At 48.4% G+C, this 19,782-nt stretch overlaps 4 protein-coding genes across 4 annotated transcripts; all 4 read right to left on the bottom strand.

The window, feature by feature from the left end:
• Positions 1 to 72: 72 nt before the first annotated feature.
• ASPACDRAFT_81354 (OSBP family protein) lies at positions 73 to 4,479 on the bottom strand. Its single transcript, XM_020205856.1, has 5 exons — positions 4,346 to 4,479; positions 2,933 to 4,179; positions 1,457 to 2,856; positions 1,035 to 1,388; positions 73 to 962 (listed from the first exon to the last, which is right to left on the bottom strand). Exons 1-5 carry the CDS (start codon positions 4,363 to 4,365, stop codon positions 192 to 194), a joined length of 3,792 nt encoding a protein of 1,263 aa, XP_020052455.1. The 5' UTR covers positions 4,366 to 4,479; the 3' UTR covers positions 73 to 191.
• A 174-nt stretch (positions 4,480 to 4,653) lies between these two features.
• On the bottom strand, positions 4,654 to 6,093 carry ASPACDRAFT_125495 (ATP synthase complex assembly protein ATP12). The gene is made up of 2 exons (XM_020196825.1): positions 5,657 to 6,093; positions 4,654 to 5,568 (listed from the first exon to the last, which is right to left on the bottom strand). Exons 1-2 carry the CDS (start codon positions 5,958 to 5,960, stop codon positions 4,775 to 4,777), a joined length of 1,098 nt encoding a protein of 365 aa, XP_020052454.1. The 5' UTR covers positions 5,961 to 6,093; the 3' UTR covers positions 4,654 to 4,774.
• Positions 6,094 to 7,298: 1,205 nt separating this feature from the next.
• On the bottom strand, positions 7,299 to 9,472 carry ASPACDRAFT_63594 (glycosyltransferase family 2 protein; the record flags this gene model as incomplete). Its single annotated transcript, XM_020203909.1, has 4 exons — positions 7,299 to 7,412; positions 7,919 to 8,210; positions 8,444 to 9,313; positions 9,435 to 9,472. The coding sequence occupies 4 exons, from the start codon at positions 9,470 to 9,472 to the stop codon at positions 7,299 to 7,301; spliced, it is 1,314 nt and encodes a 437-aa protein (XP_020052453.1).
• An 8,617-nt stretch (positions 9,473 to 18,089) lies between these two features.
• On the bottom strand, positions 18,090 to 19,415 carry ASPACDRAFT_81350 (SSH4 family protein). The gene has a single exon (XM_020205855.1). It carries the CDS (start codon positions 19,172 to 19,174, stop codon positions 18,233 to 18,235), a length of 942 nt encoding a protein of 313 aa, XP_020052452.1. The 5' UTR covers positions 19,175 to 19,415; the 3' UTR covers positions 18,090 to 18,232.
• Positions 19,416 to 19,782: the final 367 nt, after the last annotated feature.

Genomic DNA, 19,782 nt, shown 5'->3' with positions numbered 1-19,782 from the left:
CTTAGTGGACGGTTGCCAAGCATTCCCACGTGACATCCACGGCCTAGCAAAGTGGTGTTGAATAAGTTTTATGCTACAGTCAAGATGCATAGCATCTTCAATCATTCAGCCATGCAGGCATGTGTCCGTCCAGTGTGAAATCATAGTTACAGTGGGAGTAACCACGCATCAAACATACACATTACTTCCCCTCAGAAAATATCCTCACAGACACTCCAATCGTGGGATTCTCGGCACTTCCAATAATTACCGTTGTGTGCCCAGTACTCCTCTCCGGTGATCGGGCACTGGGCTCGCGTGAACCACTTGGGCTGGTACTCTTCCCCGTTGGTCGCGCGCTCTCTGCGCTTGGCTCGTTGCTTTTCTTCCACCCGGTGCTTCTCACTGGCCGCCAAATCATATTCACCTTCTTCCATCGCACGCTGGTCAGGTCGAAGCCGTGTGTCCGTAGGAGGAAGGTGCTCCTTGAGACCATTCGGCAGAGCGTTAAGGGTGATGACGAACGGAGTCAAATTGAACGGAATTCCGCTTGGGCGCGCATGACATTGCCAGACCAAAAGCGTCTTGTTTGATTCGGGATCCTGGCCAGACACCGGCGCCTCAAACCCGGGAGTATGACGCGCATATATTTTGTCATTCCACCGACCGCCAATACTCCATTTTGGGGTTCCATCTCGATCTACTACTTTCCCGGACACCTGATAGGCAGAGGATGCCTTCCATCCCCTGGGTTTAAAATCCAGGTAGCAGATCTCGCCGGTTGTCCAATTTTTGATCTCCATTAACCCGTAGTTGTCGACCGTTGGGTTACCAGTAATGATGCCAATAACAGATGAGGTGACTTTCTTCCAAGTGTATAGTTCCTCTCCTCCGCATGCCGGGCGCAATCGAAGGAACCATGTCCCTAAGAGATTGATGTCGAAAGATTTCCCGTAGAACTTCGATTTGAGAGCAGACTCGCCCTGTTTTTTATGGACCAGTCAGCAAATCGACGGCAGTCACTACATTAAAATATTCTAAGAATAAGTACTCACATAGTAATCCCATTTGGTTGACTCAGCCCAGGCAGCGCCTATCGGTGGGTGGTGGCTGACCTGCTCAATAAAGAACCGGTAACCTTTGTCAGGCCGGACATATTCGAATGTTTCACCAAGGAGGGGGTTGAAAGGCTTTGCCACACGGCCAATGGTCGATGCATATTCGCTTGCAGCATACGCAGCGACGTATAACAACCGCTCCATGGAGTCGGGTCTATCAGCGGCAACGTCCAGGAGGTCCGCATATTCCAGGTCTTCAGCCACTCGCTGAAGCAACGACGTTGGCTCGTTGAAAGAGACTGGAAGGGTCATCTTCGTCATGTCCTTACCAATCATAGACTTTAGAATACCCTGTAATCATCGTGAGCGTTCACAAATGTCAGGTTTCTTATGCTGTGGGTTGTTGAGCAGTTACTTACCCAGAGCGAGATTTTCGGCCTGTTGTCATAGTCCATTTTCAGCCGTTCCCTGACAGACTCATCGTACCCTGTGAATGAGGGGATGATTTCCTTCCGCTTGGTGGCTCGAAGCTCGCTACCTTCATCTGGAAACTCCCTCCCGTCATCATCTGAAGGTACAAATGACAACTTCTCCACCTCAATCTCCCCTGAATCAATTGCATCAAAGAACTCGTCGTCGTCGTCATCTTCAGACCCTGAGTCACAAAGGTTGTTGATCTGCAAGAGAGTTGACTGTTTGTGATTGAGCGACTGCCCTGGCTCTTTCTCCGTTAGCCGTGAGCACTTGTCAACCACATCGGATGTATGAGCCTCGACTTTTGCAACATCGGAGTCATCTTTGATGGTTTGTGCATGAGAAGGAGCCCGGCCATCAACATGGCCAGTAGTAGCTGACTCTAATGCTTCCCTGAGCGCCCGTTTGGTGCGCCGTCGTTTCTCCTCCGACTCACCCATTCGCGACTGCAGTTCTTCATGTTCATGCGCTATCTTAGCCATACTTTCTTCCCACATCTTACGTAGATAGGCCTCACGGTTGAGCCTATATTGCCAATAAGCATCGCGGTCCCTGGAAATTCTCAAGAGATTTTGCACTAAGCCTTGTAAGCTACTCACGGCTGCTCCGTAAGCTACCAGAGCTTGCTCGACGGCCGGATCTGACAGGGTTGTACTCGGGCTTCTCGATTGTTCCACCTGCATTGAAGCCGCAATGTGGGCAAGGATATCAAGCTGGAGTTTGGTCGACTGTGCGGTGATATTCAGAGCATCTTTATCAGTTGGTGGTATATCGTGGCTGGATGCATAGTCCCCATCATCGTCATCAATATCATCATCTCCGTCAATGTCGGGCGCAGTAGTTGCATGACTAGTGAGACGGCGCACAGCGTTTGATGTTGCAGCATGATCCAACGAGCCGTACAATGAGCCTTCATCGTCTTCAGGAGCACTTTCTAGCGTTGTACGCGATGCATACGTGCTAAGCCGTGTGCCACTACTGCTAGGTACGGCAATGGATGATGGAGCCAGGGTTTTCCCACTCAATTTATTAGATGTATTGAAGCCCGGCGAGTCTGACATGCTCTCAGGCGACCGACCCTCAGTCTTTTCGATCTTCGCTTGGCGTAGCACTTCGGCATGTCTTGTCTGGCGCTTCTCTTCTTCTTTTGCTTCGTCCTTTGCCCATTGTATGGCATTGTTGAGCGTCCAGAACCAGCGCTTAGCCTCGACGACATGATTCGCCTTGAGATGGTACTTGACCGATGACTTGCCGTAAATTTCAAAACGAGTCTTGTCCTGCGAATCCATGTTAAGCCTGGCGATTTTCATATTGATAGCACCCCGGCAAGCTGAGCCCGCATCATCTGCCAACGCCAAGGAGTAGACATCAGGTTAGCCGATTTCACATGATTGGAAACGGGCTTGTTTGGCTAAATTTACCTTGATGTTTATAGTAGCTCAAGACCCCATCCTCCAATACAAACCACCGTAGCTTATAACCACTGGTGTAATTTGTCCATTTCTTCAGATATCCTCTCATCTCACGAGCTTCTTTGCCAGCGAAGGGAGCTTCGGCTACGCCCACCCGGCCAGAGACGCTCGGGGCCGTTGCGCTAGTTCCTAAAATGGCTTTCTCCTGTATACCCCGTTGAGCCATGACAGCAGCCGGGGACTTTTTGACGATTGCACGAGTCTTTTCATCTTTGGTGACGTCTTGTGGGAGCTTTCCCTTTTTGTCGCGGCGGAATGGGTCGGCACCATGCATCAAAAGAATCTGTATCAGCTTCGTATCTCTCCTCCTTGCTCCTTCGTGTAGCAAAGTTCCCCCAGAGTGAATAGTAGCAGGATCAGTGACTAGATCCAGGCTATCGACATCCATCACACCCTCTACCCGAGGCTCTTCCAAAACCTTCTCAAGTTTCGCATATTCACCTTGGGAGACTAATGATTGAATCTCCTGGGTTTTATGGTCAATGAAGAGTGACCGCGCTAGCTGAAGTTGCTGGAATATCTCGGGAGTCCTGGCAACGTCAAGAGCTGTTTGACCACCGTAGTTGACAATTGAGTCATTCAGCGAAGGCCGACTCAGCAGCTCACGAACTACAGGACCACGTCCTAATTGAGCGGCCAGATGAAGGGGAGTATTGCCATCTCGGTCCTGAGCATTCACATCCAACTCTTCGCCCGTCGAGAGTACATACTCCACGACTTGCGGCTCCGCGCACTGAATAGCCAAGTGGAGAACCGTCGTACCTGACAGATTGGTCGCCCCTTGAGGCTCCTTCGTCTCTTTTATGGCTTTAGAGATAGCAATGGTGTCGCCGCTCCGAAGGATCTCGAAAAGGCGGAAAGTTCTCACCGACTGATCCAGAGACATGCTACTGCCTTCGGCATGGGACAAAGAGGGAAGCTTCTCGATATTGTCGTCGTCTCGGAGGGAGCTCATCGATTCTCGTGGAGGTTCGCCAGCCATCGAAGGCAACAAGTTCGTCTCTTGATGTGTTTTACGGCGGCTGGAGCTTCGCGCGGCTGGTATACCAGGGAAGGAGGACGTGGTGCTGCCGACCGGAGAGGATGTGGAAGGAGGTGACTGGGCGCGATCGCGACTGACACTGCCCTCACGACCCTCGCGCGACTTGTCTCGGTGCAAGATTGCCAGCGCCAAAGAACTGCGGGAACGTTTATGTCTAAAGGTCGCAAAGGACATCCAGTGTCAGCACGCCCAGATTACGGCGGTCTTTCTGATGGGGATCGCGGGCCTCTGGCCACATAGGCAAGTAAGCCGGCCAACAAGTGTTGGGGGAATGAGGTTTGGCCGCGAATGATTCAGAATCAATCTCAAGATGCACTCACCCTTCACCCTTATCCGTCATCTCTCTCTTCTGCTCGCCGCAACCACAATCAGTTCCAAAGCCGGACCCTTTGGACACAGGATGTCAAGTACGGTGTCAAGTACAGCGCCGAATGCAGCGGGAATTGCTGGGAACCCTCAGCTGCGAGGTGGGATGAGGAAAGGAAAAGGAGCCGAGGTAAGGAAGGAAAAGGAGGTTGGTTTGGGGTCGGCAAAAGAGGGATGGAGGGGTCGGATCTGGGGAGGCGGCGCGCGTCACGTCACTTGTTGGAGTGTTGGAGAATCTCCCGACAAGTGAGTATAACTGCTCATCGCTTCGCGCGCTTCGGCAAACGGGCGCACGGTTGAAGGAAAAGGTAAAATCTATTATATATGGAGTAAAATACATACATAACCCAACAGTCTCAAATGATGGCTGTATAGCCCGAGCTTCACCTAGTCTCTCCACTCACTACAACGATAACACTACCTAGCTGTCGACGAAGGTCTTCCTTGTCGACATCATGTGTATCTTCCACCTCGCCCCACATATCCGTCTGCCACTTGACTTCCATACTGGACGCTTCTGCTGCATCTTCAATCCCAAATCTTTTCTTTCCAGGTCGTTGTAAGCCACGGAAGTTCTCGCTCCACTCGGCGACCAGTCGAACAGCGATCAGAAGACTCTTCGCTGCGAGTATACCTCTCTCAAGCGCAGCCAGATCAAAAGCATGCAGATTCATGACCCACTGTCGAATGATATCCTTGGTGACTTGCGGCTGGGATACGGGCAGGATGCTGTCGGCATCTAGAATTGGTCGAATATCAACTCCGGGCCAGACCTTGGTACCCAGGAAGGCAATTGTATCATTGGCGACCCTTATCTGCGCCTCTCGAAGACTTTCGAGTTTCTCACCATTTTCATTGGTTTCTCCAAGGGAGTCAGCAGGCTCGGGCACCCAGCATAGAAGTGTGTCGGTGTCCAGATAACGCATCGCGGTCTTCACAATCTGATCCCTTGCGAACGATATGCCTTCCTCATCCTCTCGGGCGATATCCGCCGCACGCGCCGTAAGAGATGTCAGCGGGATAAGATGATTTTTCAGAGCTTGCTGGGCGGTAGTCATCACATCCCACTCCAAAGCAATCGCATGCGCTAGGTAAGGTTTCGTCGACGGTATGGACAAGGCATCTTTGGACGGCGTTCTTATGGGGCGGGTGTCCAGCAAGACTTCGTAATTGCCTTCTATTATTATTAGAATCCGGAGCACGTTGGCAATCGAGTCAATCCAAGCTTCAAACGTATATCCGCCACGTAGCTGTTCGAGATTTACCTGACTTTTTCCGAACACTAACATCCTTCCAGAAGCGCTTCTTGAGTCCTGAAGAGGGCTTTTTTGGACGCGCATTTGCCTCCTTTTCGAGTGAACTTTCCGATCGCAGTTCAGAGCATGCATCGAAGAAAGGTGCAGGTGATGGGGCGTTAGGGGGAGGCCCATGGGTAGTAATAGGGTGGGCAACAGCGGCTGTCATGGAGGAGGTTTTAAGGGAACGCGCAATAGCGGCATTATGTCGAGCAGCCAGGGTCGAAACTGCCTGTCGCGACAGAGCTGCGTAAACATGAGAAAACCGCGGCATATTCAATTAAGCACAATCTGCAGGAAAGGTTTTGATACAGTGGAGAGACAAGTGAGAATAGAAGCGAGGGAGCATGAATTGCTTCCAAGACTGTGTCGGATCAGGTTTCCCACTCACTGGGCACAGAGCGGAGGTGAAGTCGGGTCGGAACGCCACCGGCGCCGCAGCTATGGAATGCGGCCTCCGCAGCCTTAGAAATCGCCAGGTTTGCACAGTGCTACTCGATCATCTTACTGCATGACAGGAAAAAGCTTGTGGCTTTACCTCTGAATACTGTATGGGTTTGATCATATACTATCATCAGTAGAAAAGTTCTTCTGTACTCGTTCGCAATTTTGTCACTTCGTCCCTCCCGTCAATATCAAATCCCGCACACTGCATACCTTGAAAGAGATTGTGTACGTCAGATAGCCAAAGACTCCTCCCTTCTCTCACTATGCCACCTTGCCATTCAGTCTCGACACCAAGCGAATGTCGGAGGTAGGCGTTCCTTAAGCCTTACCCATTTATTATGAATTATGGTCGAGGTCAAGGTCTGAATACTAGGTGATCCGCTGCGCAAAATCGCAACATGTTTGCCTCCAACAAGAAACAGACATCTCATTAGCTATTAATGTTAACGGTATTCAATGATGTACATTACGCGTGAGACAATAGTGCACAACAATCTGAGAACGAATGATGTCCTGGCTCGGTGTCTGGTGTTGGACAGTTTGCTGGCGAGCTATGACAAAGACAAGAGCGAGTCAGGACATCGAGAAGGAAAGGAAAGCAGAAGAGAAAAACAGCGGCACAAAGCACAATATCCAGACCCGCACCTTTGTACTTTACATGAGGAGGATTGCCTTTTGATCAGGACTCTTTGGAAATGATGGAAATAACTTGGCTAGATCTGATCGCAGTTCAGTATTATTCTGGAATTTCCGAAGCCCCAAAGCCCCAATTCGGATCCACTAACAGTAGTGGATTCAGATGGGTTCGATGAGAGTGTCGGGCAGGGTCAAGAAAAGAAGAACGGGGAAGTTTGAAAGGACACTATCGCGGAATAGGATACAGAGGCTGGGTAAGTAGCCCCGCGGCTGAAAACTTGATGGGCCTGGTCTAGAAGAAAATTTCTCAAAATTGGTGTCATAAAGGCGTCTCATCATTAGCACGAGTCATAGCATCCCGTGGGTATAGGATGGTTTCAAAGACGTTGCTGTCCTCTCAACCAGACTAGCGAAATATGGACATAGTGTTTCAGTGATCAGACCGGTTCAGCCTTTGTCTCACAAACACGGGCGATGGTAGCATGGGGATTGGAACGTCTATCGCTTTTGGTGTATGCAGCAGCTGGCACTATTGCGTGATGAATTTTGGGTAATATGGCCGTTTCATGCGATCTATATCTGTTCGCTTCTTCATACGTTCGGCGTCGTAGTCGTCGGCGCCATCTCTGCTACCCCATGCAGTCTGCAGGAGGAATTCAAGTCAGCTGATAAATTCGAGAATGGAAGGATAGGTAGGCTCCCGAAACCCCCACGCGCGACATAGACTTAACAAGACTCTGGAAAGCGAATGAACAGACGAAGGGAGAGTTTGTGCATGAATGGAAAGCAAGGTGAGGGGTCTATAGTACTGAACGGCACTTGAAGGGTTGAGTACAGGTGACGATAAACAGGTAAAATGAAAGAGAGAGGCGAATGCGGATGGAACGGTGGTTGGAAAGGAGATCGCCTCGAAGATCCAGGAGGTCGAGTAGAATAGGCCGGGCGGCAAACAAAACTCGGAATTGCCCAGACAGGGCGGGGAAGGCCGTTCAGGATGTACACGAAGACATGAGTATGCACGAGGGAACAGGAAAGACATGCAAGCCGAGAGGGTCTGGGCTGTGGACAACCCGAGCGTGGCTCTCCGTCTCCAATGAATGCCCTGGGCTGGGGTAATAGATACAGTTGTAAATCGAGAAAGCTACTTACCACATTAAGAGTGAGCACGGCGTAGATTTTGATTCCCCCGTGGAAATAACCAAAGAGTATTGAAATTGGCAGCAGAACGAAGTCCACAGGATACCGAATGTAGTGCCCCAGAAGCTTGATAAACTTGCTCATAAGCATCCAACCTCCAAGTATTTGCATAGCCATCGTATGAGCATGAATGTCCCAATCTACCGTGGCTTTGTGGCACAACAAGAGGAGAAGCAAGTCACCCAGGAGCGCTGGGGGCGAAAGTGTCGTCAAATGAACAGCATAAGCACTCCAGGGTTGGCGGCTACAAAAGGAATTAGCATACACAACACAAACAGGACCAACAACAGCTTGATGAGAGCTTAGAATATGTCCAAGGTCGCTATCCAACATCTCTGTTTCACTCTGCCTCATTGCGCATCGTGACACAATGATGTACTCTCTCCAAATAGGCGCAGAACTGATTGTCTAGGGCAGACCAATAAGGGTACCCCGAGGGAAAGTCTGAACGAAGATAAGATGATAAGGTAAACTTACTACCAAACGTGTTTTTCATGGAACATGCTTGTAAGGTTGCTCCGCCAATTGCTTCGAGACCAGCGTGCACATTGTTTCAGGAACTTCGGGTTATTCTCTAGAGTGGTCAGGACCTCGGCCTCAGGGTGGTACTGCATGTAAGTCTCCCAGCCATGAGAGACCATCCAGCGAGTGATGAAGTTGTCGTCGTCTGCGTTCAATTGATATTTGCCAAACCACCATTCCTCGTTTGTGAAAGCGTAAGTAAATCCTTCATCTTGGAGGATTTTGGTCCTATACGCGACTGTACGTCCGGACATGCAGGGCAACCCTCCATCTATGTGGGTAGTGGCTGCGCAATCAAAGTTTCGTCGTTCGAGATACAAGGCCCCAAGATATCCCCAGATGCGCTGGGACATGGTGGGTGCAATAGCACGTCGCAGCCGTTGGCAGGTGACCACACCACCGAACCGCTCATCCCTTTCGAAAGGCGCCAAAATCCAAGGAAGTACCGTGCGTGGCCAACTCACATCGTCATCTGCGAAGACGGTGATTGCCGTGCGTACCTCTGGGATTGCTCGTGTCATCTGGCGGCGTTTGTTCGGATGCGTCACTGTGAACAGACGAATCTTGGACTTCGAAGCAGGCATCAAGCTCAGCATGTGTTCGGCCTTCTTTCTATTCGCTTCAATAGTGACCAGCAATAGTTCAAACGGATGATTATCGAGGATCGTTCTTATCGTCTCCACAAGTTCGTCGCCGCACCCTTCCAGCGTAGGAAGTATCACCGTGACATCTTGGGCAGTGAGTTCCGGGTTCTCGGGAATAGGAATGGGCTTAAAAGTCCAGAAAGAAACCAAATTTACCAGCAGACGAAAGTAGCGGTAGATACTATATGCCAGCCAAATCATCAGCACATGCATCCGTTCGTTCTCTGACCCAAGAAATGAATGGGAGGCAGAATTAAGGCGGCAATATGGTCCCAAGAAGTATTGACGTGGATGTCACTTACAAAAGAGCAACAAATGCTCGCATAAATGGAAATTCCATGCTGACCGCAATCCTGCAAACACTTACAGATGGATCACTTGGGTTTGAAGACCTAAGACCAGGGAAGTTGGATGCGAGAATTGCCTTGATTTTGCAACCGATCCGCGCAGGATGAAGTAATGGGCCAACGAGTATGTTGGTGAGCCAATACTGCGTTGGACACTAATCTTGAAAAGAACCAAGCAATGTTGATACAAACGAAAAGTGAGATAGCCTCCTTTCTAGAAAAGAAGAGGCCAGGTTCGGGGGCAAATGTGGTGACAGGAGGTCGTGGGATGTCCGATTAGGGGAGGAAGCCCAAGCAGAGTAACGAATGTCTGAACTAGAAAAGCTGTCACCTCCGCGGCCATAAGAGCGCTCTGCGGGAAAAAAAATAGATGAGGCGAGACTGCCAGATCAATTGGTTCCTAGAGAGAGTAAGTGCCAACTACTTATGGGCAGGGAAACAGCATTCGAGACTTTTCATTGTTGCAAATGGAGACGCTGGCGCGGCGGAATGGCAAGGAAGGCACATGGTCAGGACCGATATTCAGACAATAGATTGAACCAATCCGTAAAGAGAAATATAAATAAGTTACTCGTGGGCTCCAGTTCCTTTGTCATTTTGAGTGTCATGCAGGTGTATTTTTGCCTCGTGCGTCAGAGACCCTGGATCTAGATGGACTGATGGAGGATAGTGAGGGTGGAGAAGGGATTGGCGGCGGCCCATGCATGTAGCTACAGACTACTACAGTGCAACAGTAGTCTAGTGCTAGCGATATAGTCTAGAGAGTGGGGACTAGTATTATTGCTGGTAGTGGTGGTGGTGATGGTGGGTGGTGGGTGGTGGATTGACTCTCGCAGTAAGATGACGAGACCAAAGTCGAAGCTAGCCACTAGTTCTGTTTACTAGAAAATTTGTACTTTACCCGGGAGGTGGGGGGCAAGAAATAGGAGATGAGGATTGGAGAGAGAAGGGGGGGCGATGGGAAAACAGAACGGAGGCCATGCTAGTATAATTCATGATCTGGTAAATGCCTCTCAAGTTACTTGGAAATGGTGCTCGGGGTGAAATAAAGGGAGGACGGAACATCTCAACCTGATCGTGTCTACGACGTGCTAGACAAGCTTGTATCTAGAAACAAGTACACGCAGACTAGGTACTAGGTACAGTAGGTACGCGAGTAAGTTCATAAACGAGCACTGGCCACTGTGTTAGGAAAAGACCATGCAGCGGAGGAGTCATTTTAGCACTGTTCTTACTGTTGCTCTTGCCTCTCGGACATATGGCATTTGTCGTGTTGGAGGTCCAAGCTTACATCCACACATATCTGCCTCTCTCTCTTCCTCTCTCTCTTCTCTTCTTGAATCCCTGCAGCAGTCGAATGTCACAATAAAAAATATATGGATATCTGTTCCCCCCAACTGTTTACTATATTGTGGTGTTCACCCTTATAGCCCAACTGCGTAATCCGCTCGTAAGCCAATCCGCAATACTGAGGTGGCTTGTCGACCATATTCGACAGGCAAGAGACGCCGATGAGCCGACAGCCTAAAACAACTAGGGAGAACAATACTGAGTAGGTGGAGGCGACCAGAGTTTGTTTGTCGGCTGGGTGATCAGCCAACTGAACAAGGAATCACAAGTGGGTAAAGTATAGACTAAACTACTGGCAACGGTAACTTAGGTAGCTACTCCATCGAGTACAGTTCAATAAATTCGATCGCAACCTCGAGATACTACTTACTGATACTTTCTTAAGGCCGACCTCGGCTCTTGTCGACTTACAGTGGCAGGTGCGCTAATTCTTCTTCTGTAGAGAAATTCTTCACTGCACCCATCAATGACCTTGGAACAACCATTGGATACGACCCGCAGCTTTCTCGGCCCAGAAGACACAAGAGAAAATGCATTGCTACATCATCTCTATAGTCATGCAGTTTTCAAAAGCGAGTACAATGACTATGATCAAAGTGAATTAAAAGTCCGCTCACTATGTATATCGGCGGAGAGCAGGAGACCAGAGACCTGATTCAATTCCCCACCATGGGTCAAGGAGGTACGAAAGACACTAACGGCTGACAATGGATTTCTATTCCTATCGAGATGCAGCATGGTGCATTCAATCTCAAGGCATCATAAACTATAGCGTTGATTAGTAGGTACGCAAGTTAGGTGTCTAATTATCGAAATCCAAGTGATTGGTTAGCAACAATCGGGGATTTTACTTTAACGAAATGAGGGATGAGGAATTAAATATGAAGACAGGAATAATAGTCCAAGTGAGCAAGGAGGAAAATGGGGAGACAAAGGCACAGAGAAGAAAAAGAAAAATAAAAATAAAAAACAAAAACAAAAAGGGAGTTGGGGAAGAAAGAGAGGTTGTGGGAAAAAAAAAACAAGAAAAGTTATACCAGCTCGTTCACGTGCTACTCAGACCCTATTCTTGTTTAATTAGACATAGGCCGCACGACACTGCCGGTATTACAGTTACCATCCCGGAGGCGGCATCGGGGAGTCCGCTGGTCTTCGGGATTGATTTTCTCAAGCATCATCACAGCTTTAAGCAGTCAATGCTATATATCTCTTTGCTCGAGCTTCCCAATGTGCGCACGATACAAGGAACAATTTTCTAGACTGCCAAATCTAGTATTACTACGTTGCCTTCTTTCTAAATCACTCTAGAGTGGCGACCGATCGATGTACTGTATCGCTTTTTCGTACTCTATAATATTTGAAAAGTATAGGATATGTTAAATTCACCTCTGTATGGTTGTTCGATTCGAACCAGAATGGAAAGGATTAAAATATGCCTGGAATGTATGCGATTCGATAGTAAATATTAACGCCTCTGAAAGGCAAGGTCAATACTTAAATCAATACAAATTTTACTAAATAGTATTTATAGAAGGCATTGGTTCTACTTCTAGTACAGTTCAAAGGTTGAGCAATCCAATGGGCCTTGAGATCACTAAAACTTGGAGTGCTTGCTGTCTACGAAAATTTCTGGGCAATCTCTTACGTGCCCTCAGATCTTGAAGCAGGAGATAATGACTAGACAAATATGATGTGCATTCACTCGAGAATAGGTTGGAATATAGTTGCTAAGCGACAGCTTCTGGGCATCGTGGAATAAAGGCCCACAGCAAGCGACAGGTATGATTTCCCTTCAAATCCCGTTCAACGAGGAGTAGATTTCTGACATCTAGCAGTGACGCCTGTGACTATTGCAGATGGACTGACCTAGATAGCCGGTAATCGAGAACTAGGAGGGAGCACATACAAGCCCGAGGCTCATTCTTGATCGTATTGTATCAAGGATGTAGCTTACTTGACCGGCAACTGAGTCGGGAGGGTAAAGCATCTGGTGCAGTGTTGTCCCGGTCAGTGTGGCCTGGAACATTGGCCCGGAGAGGAAACGAGCCTACAACTACAATGTCTGGTAGAATGATTGAAGTTGTGGTAAACTACTTAGAGAGATCTGCCTTACTGACTGATTGAACCACAGCTGACATAACCATGCAAAACCTCAAAGCTGTAAATGTGCAAGCCAATTGGTGATCCTAGTGGCGATCTCTCGAGACCGTCTGACGAGCCCACCGGCCGCGTTCATATGGCCTATGATAGCCCTCACAGAAACAGGTCGTGGAGCTTGAGTGGAGAAGTGAGCAACATTAGCATATGTTGATAATACCTCACGTCGTAATACTCAAAGCATTAGTACAAGACCGTGTTATGTCGTTGATGCTCATGCTACACTCACGACATTCAACAGAATACAGCTTGGCGACTTCCAATCCTCGGTGGACCATAAGAAAGAACGCTACAGAAAGCCTTGATTCTAGAAAGGGCTTGCCTGCATCACAAGATTGATACTCATGGGCGGCATATTTATCCACAATGATCACTGGCTTCATGCATTCGCATCCAGAGGTTTGACGGTTGGCTCGTGCGTGCATCTAGTGGCAAAACTTAGCCCTTGTCCTCCAGTGAAATTACAATTACGTATACTCCGCAGGCGTAATGCTATTCTTGCCCCAGATAGTTTCAATAGCGGCACAGAAATGGAAATAAAAAAAATCCTTCCCAGGAGGTAGGTAGTAGCACACTAGTAAGGCATTCGCCTTGGCTGGGAGCAATTTTAGAACTGCTAGGGACATTAAATTGATGTCGCCTCTCGCCAGATAGATTAGTTTTCTACTACTATTAAGCTGGACTTGCAAAAAGAAATTGGGTTCTTAACCCACTTGTTACACCCTTGGCTTGTCAATTCTCGGAAGCCTTCTATGGTGTAGATTACACATAGGAACTACTTCTCTTGTTGCTGGGAGTCTTGGCCTCGAGACTCTTATGGAGTTCCGCTGGAGATCAACACGATTAATTGAGTTGTTACTAAGTAAGACGGCGTTTGATTCATCTCTCAATAGTAATCAGGACCGCTGTTCACCCTTTAGCTCCAAATTATAGAGCGACTAGTCTTGTGCTGTACAGACACACACGGAAGCATAGAGATGCTTCGAGGATCCACCCATTTTCCTTGCTCTCATTGAACCGCTTCTGCTTCTGCTTATCATACATATAACAATGAACGTGCGGCCCGAGCTCCACCTCTTGTCTAAGGATAGACTCGCATTATCCCAACAATTTTGTCTTGGCACACAACAACTCTGTGGGCTTTCCGTGATCGTGCAATCGTACATATATATCTGTTATCTAGGGGCGCCTTCTTTCCGCAGACTACTCCCGGAATGGCAGTTGCATGGACAATGGATCCTACCTTTCCTTGCTAGTGTGCTAGGTGAAATGTAGCCCGCCAGCCTTACTAGTGGCTGCAGATGGAAGTGGATGCTCCTGCAAGTCACCTTAAACGGTTATGTGCTTCAGAACTCGGCGGGGCTGTTGCAGTCTTGCAGATATTGTCACATACTGGAAAAAAGCTTCCAAGCTAACCTGGTATTCTGCTAATAATAAGTATGAGCACAGTGTTCCATGATTATGATTGAGAAGTTGGACCAGTTGCGAAAAAATGGTTGTATTTGTCGTGATGGGAGATTTACGGACTCCGCCGACTGACGGGTCTAGAAGTGAGTGTTCTCACAAAATGACAGCGTAATGAATTCCCGTATATTACGTGTATGGACTTCGTATATACTCGGCAGTAAATACGGTTCGGAGGATTACACGAACTTCCGGAAGTTGTAGCCAGGCAACGTCCGTGCGGGTCAAGTCTGCCGATTTGCTGCTCGACCCTTTTCAAGTGCTGTGCATGTACAGTACTGTACTCTGTACTTAGCCCGCTTGTTTTGTTCCTCTTGGCTCTAAGTAGTCGGAAAATCCGTTCATTCAACTAAGCTCAAGAGCTTAGTGATCTAATGAGTAATTGCGAATTCTAATTAATGAATGCTGTTCTGATTCTCCCTTGGTCAGCTACCGAAACTTTCACAGCAGGGGCGTAGAGCTGAGCTGCCTAACATGATTTCCCCAACGGTGTGGCTTGGACGTGTAGGCGAGTAAAACAGACGCGTACAGGACATATCTCGGCTGCTGCACGGACATATTCAGTATTACTTGACTCCATCTCTCTCCACCTTTACCCGGGAATGACCGAGGAAGTATCCATTCCGGCGCCATTTCGCTACTCATATGTTGTGAGCTTGTGCCGGGCACCTCAAGTACGTACGAGAAGAAGTCGCAGATCGGGGTATATTAGTCAGCTGTCGTTATACAGAGCACGCAGCACTACATGGTCACATTCCTCGATATTGTCCAATTGATTCGAGACTAGGTTCATGATTCAGTATGTGGATTGGCTACTTGTAAGCTAGGTTTTCCACAACATAACACATGATATGCCGTGCTCAGAACGTTAAGCACTCAATCCACCAGATATGAAATAGCTCAATATGTATTGTACTGTATGGGTGTGCGCAGACATCCTGACCGTGAAACAAAATAGTATACATGAAAAGGCATCTACCGGCGGATGCTTGTTACGGGAGTGAGATGCATGCTTAGCCCATCATCAACAGACGCTGATTTGCCTACCAAGGCTATGTTTGATGTTCACCGAAGTGCTCACTGCGAGCTGCCTCAGAGGCCTAAACTTATGTGCATGAAGTGCCGCTTACACTGGCATTATCTTCTACCCGCTTACCAAGGTCGCGCTTATCAGGAAACTAACAAATTCCGTTCCCTATCGATCAACAAGGGAGATGACATGCAGCCTATGCGGTCGATCAGCACGCCAGCCGTGTTTATACGACACCACTCAATCCAGCTATCCGAATCTGTACCTATCTAATCTAGACTAGACGGAGGTGAAGATACGCGCAAATTGATGTCACGCAACTTTGCTCGAGTATGAGAAAGCCTATGATTCACTCGGCTGTGGCTTTGTGAAACCAACCGCGGGGAATAGCTTTCCAACTTAGGCCCTCATCCTACAGAACGATGCATTTGGTAAACCTACAGTCTTCAGGCAGACTCCGTTTGAGTGATATTTCTCTTGTGGTGAAGGCGGACTGTGCACATTTTAGCGCAGGCTAGTACTTACTGGTGGGATCCTCTTCTATGTAAGTTACAGTACAGAGTACATACACATACATGAATACTCGTATGTAGGAGTAAATTGGGGGCTGCACATGCTATGGGGCAATTCTTCGCTGCGACCGAACCCGCTTCCACAATAAGCGTTCGATGGTTGGTAGAACACTGCAAAGCCTGCAGCCCGCGGGTCACGAATTCGGCAGCGATGAGCGAGAGGAAATTGACTACTGTTCCGTAGTCGTAGACGAGGTTGGACTATTCATGTATCTAGGCGCCGTGGACCAGCTATTCAGGAAGCTTGCTGCGTTTAGACAGATACATAGCACTCCTGGTCTCATGTTCCGAGTTTCGACCAAGCTTGAGTGAAGAGCGTTTGATAGCAGAAATGATGAGATAGCATAGCCTTGCTAACCAAGCAGAAGACGTACAAGGAACGGTCTCGATGGATGCAGATGAAGTTGACTACATAGAGAGTGGCAGGCAGACACGGTTAACTTAGACTACTCGTACATATAGCATCGTAACGTAGACTTCCAATGCCGGCAAGCCAGACCACTATGAGCACGGGCATTCATACTCTGTTGCACTTTATATAGGGCTTTTGGACTTCCGTTGATGACATTTCCACTCCAAACGTGAAAGTGTCAGCCTGATCCTCCTAGGGCTTCATGCTGTGTCCTGCCCTATCCTCAATGAGGTGAGGATAGAGCACTAGGATTGAAGACAGACGATTTGTGGCACTGTATGTACAGCTACCGGATATCATAGGCTGGGATCGAGCAAGGCCTTGGGCAACCCGCTTCAGTCTGCTCTCTCTAGCTAAGTACTGTACTATATGCAATATCTACTGTGGGGGAGGGTGTGCTGGGTCACTGAAGGCTTGGCCTGGCTATTTGTGGTTTCCCAGTTCCCACACAAAGACGCGTTATAAGCTCAACTTCGCAGCAGTGCAACAGGATACCCCTGTGGTCATTCCTGTCAAAACTCGCTGCTTTTGCTATCTGTCGCATGTGGACTCCACTACGAAGAACGTAGGGCCTACTCCACGGGCTGAGCACTCATATCATGACTTTGTCTTTCTAGCGTCCCTTTCCTATTAACCTCCATTTTGCCAAAGCTGCGAAAACTCCTGGAGGCAGAATTACCGGACGGTGTCCGGACCCGAAGCACCAAGCTACTTATAGTACTTACTTATAGTACTGTACAACAATCGAATCAGAGTAGCAGTCCGCAGCGATCCTTTTCGGACACAAATCACAATCGATTGACGTATGCTTTGGGACTGAAGAGTCGTGCGTGTGTAAATCTACAAGTCGACTCCAACACTGAACAGCAAGCTGGATGACTAGTTTCATACCGTATTGTACGCACTGTACTGTATATAAATCCCATGGAGATACCGTAGATCTGCCGGCTTCTTCCAGTCTCATCTGCAATTCTCCATCATACTCGTACTTATCTTCCAAGGCGGAAATATAACTATCTAATAGTTACTTCTACTACTATGCTACAGAGCCCCAATCTCACTTATAAACAAGCAGCGCCATAAGGGTGTTCCGAATTCTTCTTCCATCTCGAGAATGGATGCTCATCTGTTCCCATTAGCGAAGGTTATCCAGGAGTATAGGAGATGCATGATCCGACGCGGATGTGTGTATAATTCTGAATTGTGACGTCAGTTCTCGCATATCGGCTTAAGAACATGTCACCCCCATCCCCCCCGTAAATGGTTCCCGTCGTCCGTTGACAGCATCGGCGGAAATGCGGTTGAACTTCCCCCCGTACACTAATGTACTGAGTATGTGCATCAGCAGAGAAATCCCCAGCCAATCCTGCAGGTCTCTTTCTAGAAGATCTCATCGATTAGCGATGTAGGTGTCGAGTACCAGTTGCCTATTCTGTTCATCTTTGCCCCCCACTTCCGCTGTCAGGTTATTCTGCCGGCTTGGCTTTTCACAGCTTGCTAATTTTCATACTGGTTCATCAATGGCAGATCCAGTTTTGCCTGCATGTGCACACATTCAGAAGTGTGCAGCAATGCGGCAGATGCATCTGTTCCTGCCTATACTGCAAGATTTTTCGAATCTTTCCCCCAAGCATAAGAGTTCATTACTAAAGGCGTATCCCAATGCTTTACTCCGACTCCGATGTCCAGTTGAGCCAGAGTCATGGTGCAAACTGACAAATTGCAATATACGTACGTCAGCATGGAGGCTAACTAAAGTATGTGCAAATCAAACAACACATGATGGAGTCCATAACCAAGCTGTGGGATTAAATTCCACAACAAACTCCACCATTCCAAAAAGCCCTATAGCCCCATACAGGTCAAAATCTCCTTCTAACCCCTGTATTCCGCCGGAGTCCTCATCTCTTTCCTCGGCAAGATCCCAAGCCCCCACCTGTTGTCCATCACGGGTAAAGCAAACGGTTATATCAACTCTGTTCTTATCGCATGACTGTCGAAACACCATTCCTAGGCCAACCGTTTCTCCTTCGCGGAATTCAGTTGTAAAAGGCTTCCCGCCCCAGGAGTCATTCACGAAGCGACAGCCATCATCAGAGAAGACGCCGAGACTCCCTCGCTCCCAGCCGGGAGACCTCCATGATGGGTATGGCTTTGCCACATATCCAATAGCGAACCCGCTAGACTCAGCAAACATGCTGCTGGACCTTCCGCCCAGGCTCAGTAATTTGACTTCGAAGTAGATTAACTTGGCCATATTTGTGCGAAGAGGGGAGTCGATCAAGGAAAAGTAAAGAGGTAAGTTGGTTGTCAGTATAGAGTCAGTGTTTCCGTGACCCGTGGAGCCCGTCCAACGACCATGAGGAGCAACATGCACATTGCCATGAAACTCCAACGGCCGTACTGGGGTAAAATCATAAAGCTCCACAGATCCGTAAGCGGCAACAGATGGCTCCGCTGGGGGGCGTAGTGGGTGTGCATCACAGAACTCGTGCGCACGCAAAGCGTCATGGGACGAGGCATTGCCAGTAGATGAGTAAAGGAAGCTCGCTGCTGGTGGAGGAGGCAAGCTATCTTCTTCAGAAGACTCTTGCCAGTTGTGGTATGGAGGAGGCAGAGGCTGTAGAAATGTGTTCGCCGACGAAGAAGCGACAACATATGCGTAATCCGGCGGGGACTCCTGGCATGTGTTCTTGGGTCGTTGATCCATTTGATTACTAGAATCGAACTTCCACTTATATGTGACGTTTTATACTTCGTGTGTCGGTTCCCCCCCCCTGCCACCTTGCTGTCCGTTTCTTCTTGAAAATGGGTCACGAAATGATCAGAAGGTTGAGCCAATATTCAACCATCCACATATCTTAGTTGCCACAGCGCTATGGTAGATGTTCATATCGCAGTTGTAGAGTAGTACTCAGTAGATGGCCGATGAGGTGGACGCTTGGGCTTGCTCCGTGGGTGGTAGATAGATTTGTGGGTCTCGGCAGGGCTCTTTACTACATACTGTATTTGAATGGTTCTTGAAGCCCCACCGCAGGAGTCAGCTGAGGGATCGAGCTCAGAGCGTAAGTCGCGTGCATCCGTACAGTACAGTACAGTATAGTACATTGTCTTGAACGAGCTCTGATAACTCAGAATGCGGATAGATTTGTCGTCAAATCACCCCGAATATCGATCTGCACACATACTTTGAAGACCCGTTGCAACATCGTCTGGCTCTGCCGCTTATATTTCATGCATATGATGGAATAGAAAAGACTTGCTCCTTGTTTGCCATCTTCTCTTACGCGCTCATCTTACTCGGTTGCACTATCCGGT

The sequence above is a fragment of the Aspergillus aculeatus genome (assembly GCF_001890905.1).
Source record: "Aspergillus aculeatus ATCC 16872 unplaced genomic scaffold ASPACscaffold_17, whole genome shotgun sequence".
Lineage (NCBI taxonomy): Eukaryota > Fungi > Ascomycota > Eurotiomycetes > Eurotiales > Aspergillaceae > Aspergillus > Aspergillus aculeatus.
The sequence above is the reverse complement of the archived record's forward strand: the minus strand, read 5'-3'. Positions and strand labels throughout refer to the sequence as shown.